The 10875-nt window shown below is 38.4% G+C and overlaps 3 protein-coding genes across 9 annotated transcripts; 2 read left to right on the forward strand and 1 right to left on the reverse strand.

Moving 5' to 3' along the window:
* The first annotated feature begins 747 nt into the window (after positions 1-747).
* Positions 748-2801, forward strand: psenen (presenilin enhancer, gamma-secretase subunit). The gene is made up of 4 exons (XM_034127615.1): positions 748-874; positions 1240-1318; positions 1530-1634; positions 2300-2801. Exons 2-4 carry the CDS (start codon positions 1258-1260, stop codon positions 2437-2439), a joined length of 306 nt encoding a protein of 101 aa, XP_033983506.1. The 5' UTR covers positions 748-874; positions 1240-1257; the 3' UTR covers positions 2440-2801.
* Positions 2802-2899: 98 nt separating this feature from the next.
* On the forward strand, positions 2900-5758 carry hspb6 (heat shock protein, alpha-crystallin-related, b6). 2 transcript variants are annotated; one of them, XM_034127613.1, is made up of 4 exons: positions 2900-4311; positions 4397-4554; positions 4957-5079; positions 5170-5758. In XM_034127613.1, exons 2-4 carry the CDS (start codon positions 4399-4401, stop codon positions 5323-5325), a joined length of 435 nt encoding a protein of 144 aa, XP_033983504.1. In that variant the 5' UTR covers positions 2900-4311; positions 4397-4398; the 3' UTR covers positions 5326-5758. The 2 variants fall into 2 exon arrangements, with proteins under 2 accessions (XP_033983504.1, XP_033983505.1); XM_034127614.1 differs by lacking the exon at positions 2900-4311 and having other exon boundaries at positions 4321-4554.
* Positions 5704-10776, reverse strand: proser3 (proline and serine rich 3). Of its 6 annotated transcripts, none has more exons than XM_034127580.1 (14): positions 10696-10767; positions 10332-10369; positions 10143-10233; positions 9791-10062; positions 9429-9580; positions 9200-9303; positions 8568-8656; positions 8354-8484; positions 7930-8162; positions 7313-7833; positions 7050-7227; positions 6404-6569; positions 5995-6076; positions 5704-5825 (listed from the first exon to the last, which is right to left on the reverse strand). In XM_034127580.1, exons 2-14 carry the CDS (start codon positions 10340-10342, stop codon positions 5774-5776), a joined length of 2082 nt encoding a protein of 693 aa, XP_033983471.1. In that variant the 5' UTR covers positions 10343-10369; positions 10696-10767; the 3' UTR covers positions 5704-5773. The 6 variants fall into 6 exon arrangements, with proteins under 6 accessions (XP_033983471.1, XP_033983469.1, XP_033983468.1 ...); XM_034127578.1 differs by having other exon boundaries at positions 10143-10251; XM_034127577.1 differs by having other exon boundaries at positions 10143-10251; positions 10332-10776.
* Between the last annotated feature and the right edge of the window lie 99 nt (positions 10777-10875).

Genomic DNA, 10875 nt, shown 5'->3' on the forward strand with positions numbered 1-10875 from the left:
CTCGTGGATTTAAGACAAGTCTATCGACACCGTTGTGTATTTTGGTTATTTATTTTTCTTGCAGTCTACATGGTTTAACCAGCCCAAGCCTTCAAAATTCACCAGCATATGAAAACAAAGTGTGTGCCTTAAAGAACCGATGAGTTAATTAAATACATTAACTCAGTTTCAACAAAGGGGGCTATATGAACTTTCAAGAATCAAATAGCTAATACATTTTGGATTGCTGAAAATTAACTATTCATTATTGAAGAGGATTTAGAAATGTCATTTGTTTATTTAAAAGTGTTCCTATGATTGTAAATTATAAAAAGAAGGCCACACTTTAAATTAAATATGAATTCAATGGTAACATTGACATGGCCTATACTTGCAAGGATAGCTTAGTCTTAATTTACCATGGCAATAACAACCCTCTGACAGAGGGAATGGGATATAGATTCAGATAATTAGAGTGAAAAAGTTGGTTTTAAAGACATTGCAACACAGCAGATGGCAGTGTGCATCTGTATTGTCACCAGAAGAAGCTGATGATGAAAAAGAAAAGGAAGCATACAATACAATGAATACGGCTATGAGGAAGATTTAAAAAAGTTGAGTAATCATCTTTACATTAATAAATAAAAACGTTATTTATTGAATTATTGAATTTATTTTACGATCGAGTATGACCAGATTGTGAAGCACACCTTCCGGTACAGTAGGTGGCGGTATACAGAGGAGTTAAGCAGATACTTGACTAAAAAGAAAAAACAAAGAAGAAGAAGAAGAAGAAGAAGAATGCGCATCAGAAGAAGAAAGAGGAAGTGTTTCGTTGTTCCTATTTAGTTAAGTAGCGACAATTCTCTGGCTTTTTTGGCCTTACAAATATCAGGTAAATAACCACACAAAAGTACAACATTCTAGTCACATGTAAATCTTTTTTAAATGACATTGTCCAGAACCTTGAGAGCGATGTAAGTTACTGCTACTGTTTGCAACAGTCGGAACTACATAATGCTACATTGCTAAGCTAATGCTAACGGTAGCCTTGGGTGAAGTCATGTGACAAACAATGCAATCCATGTCAGCATACTGCTTTATTGTTTCAATGTTATACAATTGTGTAAAGATCATTTAGCTCTTATCATGTATTTCAAAGTAGACGATCTTGTTTTAAAAATCACCAGTATCATATTTTAACTAAAGTGTTCCCGTCTTTCTGGTTCTGCACTGTAACTATTTTTTCCCCTGATTTAGAATCCACACAATTTCACCATGAACCTGGAACGAGTGCCCAATGAGGAGAAACTCGGCCTATGCCGCAAATATTATTTAGGTAAGAATACTTAAACATGAATGCCAGGACCGGAGAAGTGTCGATGCAAACCATTTTATATTCTATCTTCACTGTTACATGCTACACATGCCTCAATACGTTCAAAATTTCACTCGATTCTAAGCATGAGCATTTAAGCACATTTTTGTAAATATTAAGTGGTAATATGCCGTTGTATTGATGTTGTTTTTTTCCATCTTCTTCTTCTCAGCTGGCTTTGCTTTTCTACCATTCCTGTGGCTGGTGAATGTTGTTTGGTTCTTTAAAGAGGCCTTTTTAAAGCCTGTGTACACTGAACAGCTCCAGATCCAAACATGTAAGTATCAGAACCACTACTTTAAAACCTGAGGATTATTCAGTCATTACATATAGTTAGGACCTCCAGTAAAACCCCAGAGTACGTTTTCTTACCTAATTGTTTACACACAATTTACACTATGTGTGCATTTTTGTTCTATCTTGGTCAAACTGAAAGAATAAAGTCACGATATATTTCCAGGTCTGTTAATCCTAGATGAGATGGGATGACTGTCAAAAGAGTATTTCATATTTTGTTTAAAAATGTAATTTAATATTGTATCCACATAGATGAGATCTTAAATTACTAAGAACATATGGATTTTGTTTACAGTGGAACTCTTAAAAAACACTTGACTCAATGTGTGATATAATAAGTTATTATATATTGTTGAAATACTTGCTATCCTTAATTGTAGGCCTGTTAAGTAAATAATATGCATAACGTTACATTTACATTTTAGTTTTGTTCAAATCAGCAATTATGACAGTGAATGTCTTTGTAGTTTTTTGTATTGAGAAATTGAATATTTGCCAAACTTGAACTGGTAACCCCGTTGATATACAACAGTTTTCATTTTGAAGTAATATTTGCAATTTCCTGAGAATTGTTTTATTAAAGACAATTTAAGGCAAACTTCTGCATGAAATAACATACCTGTCACTTGTGTGTTTTTCCTCTAGATGTGAAGCGGTCAGGACTGGGGTTGCTGTTTTGGGTCACAGTGCTCACCACGTGGATTACGATTTTCCAGCACTACAGAGCAGAGTGGGGGGAGGTGGGAGATTACCTGTCCTTTACAATTCCTCTGGGCATTCCTTAAAACATTTTTGTCAAATAACTAATGATCCATTATAATGGACCAAGGAATTTTTTCTTCTTTAACAGTGAAATATTCTGATGATTTGTCTGGTCTCCGGAGAGAGATGTAATGGCTGAATCATGTTAACAAAATCAATCCAACTATGTGTTCAAAATATAAATACCGTAGGATTCGAAGTCAGTTTTTTGTGCTTGCCAGGCATTTGACAACATTCTTTGGGTTATTTTTTCAAGTGAGCTCACTAATATCTTTTCTTGTTTTATAGTGGAGTTTAATGTCTGTGTTTGTGAAACCCAAACCATTTTTACTTGTGTATGAAATGATAAATAAAAACAAAAGTCCATAATGCCTCCAACCGCCAATGTCCATATACTGTATTTGTTAGACCTTCATTATCATATTGGAATATCATTATTCTTCTGGGATCTATTATAGACTTAATGTTGGGGGACTCATCATGAGCTATTATCTCCTTATATACTCCCAATGTTTTGCATTGTTACGGAAGGCTCCTAAAGTCTGGCGCCTGTTGTGAAACCCAATAACTTAATCTCTCCAAATGTTGCCACTTCCCTGTCATCCTATGTGAGTCATAACATGATCGGGGCCATTTTTAGTCACTGCAGTCAAAGCTTAAGTGACAGGTTCTACATTACTAACAGGAACATGTGCTCTGAAGATAAATTCACTCGGAATGTGCCAGGAACAAGTCAGGAGTATCAGCACGTACTTTTATGATGCAGGGAGTTCCTTAATAACACTGATTTACGAGGAGTAAACTAATGAACCCTTTTAAGGACATCATTTCATTTGTGGAGCGATGGAAAGTTACTAAGAATGTTTACTGAAGTGCTACTCAAGTTCAATTTTGAGAGGCTTTCATTTAATGTTATTTTGTATTCAAAACACTTTTGATACTACTTCACTGCATTTATTTGACAGCTAGTTACATTTCAGATCATCTCTGTACATAAAACATTGAAAATCAGCTTATAACATTTTATGTATTATAGATTAGTGTGGTCTAGGCCCCATACTGACTTAAAGTGCTACTTGTAAAATATAAATGCACCATAAAACACCCACAGGAGCACATTTTCCGCATTATGAGGACATTTACTTTTGATACTTCTAAGTACATTTAGCTTATTTTATTGAGTGCAGTTGTATTTGTATGACTACTGTGACATTACTACATTTACTTAGGTAAATGACCTCACAAGTTCTTTCACACTGAATGATGGATGGGGTGAAAGCACACGCGCTCAGGCATGTGTTAGGGACGTCCCTGCTGTCACTGTCTGTCTGGCATCAGCTCACGAGGGGTCAACAACATCCCTTTTGAACTTATTTTTGGATAAACCTTCCTTGACAACAGACCTTGAGCATGTATTTCACAACTCTATAAGTCATATAAGAAAACTTAAACAGTTTGTTTCTGTTTCATAAACACTAGGAATACACTTCAGACTACAATATTGTTAACAGGGAATAACACGTTAATTGCCATAAACTCGCAACAGCTGCGTCACTCCCAAAACAATACAGTACACCACCCTTATCCTATATGGCCCCGCCTCAACACCCAAGGGTACGCATCCGGAACATAACAGAGGCAAGGTGCCCCCACTGTGTATGCGACTCCAGTATAAAACACACACCGCAGCAGTCAGACACGTCAAGCATCCCGTGAGCGAGCAGCTTGTGGTTAGAACATAGACTGTATATACAGGGTCAGACAGACGGGCGCACCAGGGCATCATCTGTACTCACAGTACCTCTTTTAGGACCGACACGGGTGAACACACGCAGTGAAACAGGGGGCGTACTTTCCTGCTCGCACACTCTTTTGGTCAGAGAATTTAAGAAGAGGTAAGCTGTGGTCAGAGTTGTTTGTAGCCTCAAGTGCTGGGAAGTCAACTCTCCTTTTTAAACACGTTCTCTTCCTACTGATTAGAAATGGACTTCATTCTGCCACCCTCTCTGCCAGATGGTGGTATCCCATGGGAGAAGGTTTTACCACCTCTTATTCCTCGGCTGAATGGGATTTATGGAAATTATCAATGGTCTCCGAAATTACTGATTCCAGAGAGTGATAAAACCAGCTCTGCAGAGGTAGGTTATTTAAACTTACTACAGCTGTTTGTATGGTTTATTAACTGTTTAAGAACAATATAATTGCATGGACACACAACAATATTAAAATATATATTTAGTAATACCAAATAACCGTGGTAACTTATTTAATAAGTTATTTTCCTTTTTTGTTGAAAAGTATATGTTGACTCAAGTCCACCAAGTAGCTTTTCAACTTCTCCTGAGATGCTTTTGAGAAAGATATATCAAATAAATATGTTTTCAAATCACTGCTTCCAAGGTCAAAAACAACTTTCACACTCAAATATCCTTTAGGTTTAAGTTATATGCATGATAGCAAACAGGGCTTTTGGGTGTATTTACTGTGCTAAGACATATTTATTTCTAAATATTAACAAGTGTTTACACTTTTATTGGTAGGTGAACTGTGACAACAGCGGTTTTAGAGTTCAAGTTGATGTCAAGCTCTTCAACCCAGAGGACCTCCTGGTCAAAGTGACAGGAGACTTTGTGGAAGTGCAAGGAAAGCATGAAGAAAAGAAGGTTAGTATTCTGGGTGGAACATAGGTTTTAGGGAGGTTTGTTAACAATATTTAAGATCCTCAAAACTTGGATTCATTGTGCTCTTTGAAGGATGGTGCAGGAGTTTCAACACGGCAGTTCAACCGTCGCTACCGAATTCCAAAGGGAGTGGACACCATGGCGTTGGAGTCAGCGGTCTCTCCAGAAGGCATCCTTATCATATCTGCACCGATGCTGCAAACAGAGGACTCCGGCATACCGACATAATGCCTTATAATACCAAACACTAACATTTCTGCCGTCTTCACCATGTATGAAAATAAGTGTGACATAAGCCTTTAAGAAAACACAGGCTCATACAGAAATAACTTGAGGCTCCTTCAGTCACAGCAACACTCATGCATGCACGTGCCAAAATGCCCATTTGTTGTTCCTGGCGCTGTTCTAATATTCCCTGCTCTCTTAGGTTTGTATATACCGCTCTGCTATTACTCATCAATCTTACCCGATGTTTAAAAGAACCAGTCTTTGTAAATATTCTGTGTTCGTAGTTCAATGTGCGCAACTTTTGTAAAGAAAATTACTGTATTGTTATTGTTATTAATGATGCACACAAAAACATCTCCAAAATCTTTAATGTGGAAATATGTTTTCAAAAATAAACTTTATTTCTTTATAAAATAAAAAAGGCATAAATGTGTTTTCTTGTCAGTGGTCAAGTTACTTCTCGCTCGTCCTGGAATTCATTTAATATAGAGTCCACATCACTGAAAGGCAAAATACAGTAGATTATTTTTCTGGAATTTGAGGTGCTCTGTTTTGAGGATTCTTATAACATTAGAAGAGCCTCATTTTCAAATGATTTTTCAAATGAGCATCTTCCTAGTAACATAATCTTACATGACTGAACAATTACATTTAAGATGATAATTTTACCTGATCTGCTCCTTTACCCATTTTCTCTGCTTGCGAAGGACTTGTAACAAAGGGTCATCTTCAAACTCTTTTTCATCTGAATCTGAAAAAAACGAAAACAGTTCTGTTGAGGATAATCACCAGCCAAGGAGAAGGTTGATATTGACGTATAAATCAGCATGTAAATATATTGCATGGAAGCAACACTATAAGTTGTTTTGAAATGTAAACGCCTCCAAAAGCCATTCTTAAGATATGACTACAATAACATTCAACATGGATCACAATTGATACAGCATACACAAAAAAGAGAGAGAAAGATTTATGGTGTTTGGCATGTTGTGAATGCGTACCTATACATAGTTCAGAATAAATTCTCCACAACTAACAACAGGGTAAAGGTTGGCGCTCTTTCGTGCCTTAAGCTGACCTTCCGCTTCCTGCAGCAGCTGTGAGATGACCTCCATAGAGCTCTGTGCATTGCATGGAGGAACTGTGGATTGTGGAGGTGCAGAGGAAGGGCAAGGAGGAGAAACCGATGAGTCAGGGGTCCTTTGTGCAGAGTCCGCCGTGGGGAACATTACCTCTGAAACTACCTGTCGAAGCACAAAGAGAACATCCTGCTAGTAAATGCTTCTTTAATTAGCATTATTGCATTCTACACCCCCAAAACATGATATGAAATATTAATAAATACAATGATGTTTGACATCTAAACAATGTCCACAGTGATGGCATTTATATAATGTCATTCTAATGAGGTCGGACACGTACACCTGATTATCTAAATTATTTAATGCCTCACACAACATATTTCTTGAAGACAAATCAAAAGAACTCAAGTATAGGTTTTTTGTGTTTGATACTCACCCTGTTTAATAAAAACGAATAATCTAAAATGCATACATTTGCCACAAATTATTGAATTTTGCATAGCAACATCTTTATGTTTATCCTATATACTGCTTGCAAGTTATAACAAAAGTGAGACAAAATATGCAAACAACCTCTGAGGCTTCATATTGCCTTTGTCTATGAAACTACATGGAGAAGAATAAAGAAAAAAGCTTAAGAACCTGTCCTAAGGCTCTGTGGATTGGAGAAGGGGGCGGTGCATGATCGCCAGTACAGCTTTCCCTGGAAAACCCCTGGCGTTGCTCCTGCAGCGGCTGCTCAGCCCACGGCATGACTTTTTTGGAAACTCTTGGTTGTGAAGAATTTCTGTTTGTAGAGCCGGTGCCAGCAGCATGTTCCCTATTCACAGTATTTTTGCAAATTATTGTATATTGAGCAATCAGTCTTTAATTTATATTACACTTTTAGAATTTTTCAATCCTACCTTGTTGATTTCTTCTGCTTTCTGATTGACGGGGCCACCTTCTCCTCATTCTTCTCAGATTCTCTTGTTTGGGCTTTCTCTCTCTTGCTCCTCTCAGATCTTTTGTGGTGAGTAAGCCCTACTCTTTCTATTATTCCCGATGAAGCAGGTGTTGGGCATGGCATATGTGCATGAGAAGGTTTGTCAGTGATGGTGGTCATTATGTTTGCAGGGACTTGGATCTTTTTACAGGCAACTTTGGTGCCATCTATACTTTTCGAAGTTTTGTGTTTCATGGTAGCATGAGACGACTGGATTGGGCAGGGCAAGACATCACAGAGTAAATGCATGTGGGCAGGAACATGTGCAATAGTTTGGGGATGAAAGACGGAAGAGCCAGAGACATCAAAGGCAGGGAAGGGAGGTGGACCTGAAGCCGGGGGGCAGGATTTGTGAGCTTCTTTGGTGTCCAGTTGTGGAGCTGTGATGTGCAGATGTGTATCTTTTTGTGAGACGTCAGGAGGTTGAATACTCCGGTGTTGCTATGAAAGATACAAGAAAGAGGAAAATAAAACATCCTGTAAATCTGCAATTATTATACTAAAAAAAATAAAAATGTCAAATACTCTGACTCAAACCTTGTAAGCCTGTCCTCTGGCCGAGGCATTGTTTGAACTGGGGGCCTGCCAGCTGAAAGTGGGACCATGCAGACTGGTCTGTTGCTGGGGCCACTCCCGGGCCTGCTCGATCTTTCTCCTTAAACGCCACTGGAACAATATGTCCTCTTCCCGGCGTGTGGGAGGCACCAGAGAAGGAATGACAGAGGATCTTTGGAAGAACACAGCTCGATCTGAGTCTGAGCAGGCCTTTGCTGTAAATATTAATAAACACATTGCATAATATAACTAACACTGCACTACAGTTTAAAAACAGGCATGAAAAAATATGAATCTTCTAGGAAAAGTTGGATAAGATGAGAACGGCATTGAGGCAGTTTGTATTAGAGTAAGAGTTACAAAACTCCTTCTCAAAAATGAGTATTATGTAACACTCTTGCCTTACCAGTAGATGTTATTAAACTGGGAATCAAAGGTCTTCGCGGAGGCTCATCTACGCTGACTGGAGAAGAGAAATCTGAGCAATCCAGGCCCTCTGAGCTGACAGGTATAGATCCATCACTCAGAGTACATTCGCTGTTAGAAAGACAGAAGATACTTACAAAATAACATTTTATCATATCACATTTATCATAAATGTAACTCGCTTGTATTCATACCCTCTCAGCAAAAGTCGGTTGGCTTTTTCTTGAAGCTGTAGTAGCTCTACCGCATCGTCAAATTCCATCTGGGAGGTGTCCGACAAAATCTGAGCAATAAAGAGGATCGACAAACCAATGAAAAAGAACAGTTGCACATTGATTTAGCAGCATTTACGTTTTCCTTCACATTATCTAGGTTCATATTGCTAACACATATACCGAGAAGTTCTTTTACAATTTTGTGAAAGTGATTCATCTGACATGACCAGGCTTGCAATCTATAAATGTGTCAAACATGGGTGCATAAACAGTGGCTTCCCAGGTATCTATTAAACAGAGAAAGTTTCCAAATGGACATGTGGTGCAGTGTTGAAATGCAAATATTTATATGCACACTTATTTGGTGTCTCTACTCCTGCAGACACTCCGTTTCCTTGGCATCCAGACAAACTTGCCTTATACACCGGGGCAGGGTGCAGACCCAATGGTCCAAATATAAAAGCATGTGAAAACAATAAAACAAGATGGAATGGTATCTTGTGTTTTGGAAAGTCGTTTTTGGTAATTATTAAAGAAATACATTTGGCAAGTTTATTTCAAGACAGTAACAGGCCATATTGTTTGGTCCCACAGCTCACAAAAGCACTCACACTAAGGGATCCTCTGCATGGGGAGGGGGATCTGTCATGTTGACGTTGTCCAGCTGGACTGAAGCTGGCAGGTCCATGGTCATCTTTCATAGGCTTTATAACTTCTGTTAAGAGAAAGGTATCCCTCAGAAAGATTATACCAGCTAAGGTGCTTTCCACATTGAAATTAGAGAGCTGGTGAAATGTAATAACCCCTTATATAAAAAATAAACATTAAGGGAGAATCTACCTCTGTCTGTTGTTTTAGTTGGTGTTGAACTGCAAGGTAAAGATGAGGGTGACATCCACCAAAAAGGCAGCTGCTTCTCTTCTATGGCAGAAGGCATCTGCTGGCGCTCCTCTCTACTCTGTGGTTGACCATTGCGAAAGCGATCTATGTACCTAAGGGAGAAAATATCAATGTTTGTTATGACTAGTGATATAAATAGTAAAGGACCACTAACCAGTTTCTATATCTACCAATCTTTATATCACAGTGACCATCCCATGGTAATGTTCAGTCATGCCTCATATATTGCTACTGCAAGAAAAATAGTTCTAATAAAGATGATACTCAGGATATATTCTGGATTCTGAGTAATTTAAACTTACTTTGCCATCACTGAACTCTGCTGAACTTCAAACTCTGAGGAAAATGTGGATTTTCCTGCTCTAGCACTCTGTTTAGATGTCTCCATGTCAGAAGAAGTACTGCTGGCAGGAGAAGATCCACAGTCGGTGGAGGGCCAGGATTCTTCAAACGCAGGCTGTCTATCCGTGGAAACAAAGTGTAGGTCACGTTTCTCATACGGCCGTTGGCTCTCTGGGCTCAGACTGTGTAATTGTGGACTGGATCGTTGCTTTAAACGTTCTGGACTCAGAGTCTGCAAAAGAACAACAAAGTGAGAGACATGTATGTTTGAGATAACTTAATAATTGCAGTAGGCTCAGCTTCAAAACAAACCGTTTTTTTCTCTTTCTTTGACAGGGATTGTTTACGGGATGGATGATAATGTGCCTTCCCCACTTTGGATGCTGGCTCCAAGGGATTCTGCCTTGTGAACACAGGTGCACTGTAAAAAAAACAATACATTTGTGACCAACTGTAGCTATTGTTAAGGGTATTATAAATAATGTGATATTTATATCTTACCTGGATTTCATTACAGCTTTTAAAAGTCAGAGGTGATTCTTAAGAGCAAGAAAACAGGATGCACAGTATAAATTGTTTGTGCTTCAGATTTATATCTGATCCCAAATTAGCTTTTTGACAATAAATTATAGCTGGGTCGTCACGTCAGCCTGACTTTACCGAATTGTAACTAACTGTTAACTAAGATCATAGCACATTATTCACCAGCCTGCTGAGTTGACTTGGCATGTCGAAAGTTACCTAGAGTCACACGCCAGTACGACACGAATTATGCATAAAATAGCAAAGTAAGATGCTACAGCTGAAACATGGAAAGGTCTAATACATCCAACGATTAAAAATAGTAAACTAAACACATAATTACTTTGCTCTTTTGGACATATATCACATAACCGATACAACCAGAAGAAAGCGCCACTGTTTATGTCGATCGTTATTTACTGAGAGCCTTACAGCCAATAGGAACCGGGTTTTTTCATGATGGACATAACAGTTACCCAATCACGTAGAACGCCTTCGTAGCCCAAGCGCCAATCAGTCAATA

The sequence above is a fragment of the Trematomus bernacchii genome, unplaced genomic scaffold (genome assembly GCF_902827165.1).
Source record: "Trematomus bernacchii unplaced genomic scaffold, fTreBer1.1, whole genome shotgun sequence".
Taxonomy (NCBI): domain Eukaryota; kingdom Metazoa; phylum Chordata; class Actinopteri; order Perciformes; family Nototheniidae; genus Trematomus; species Trematomus bernacchii.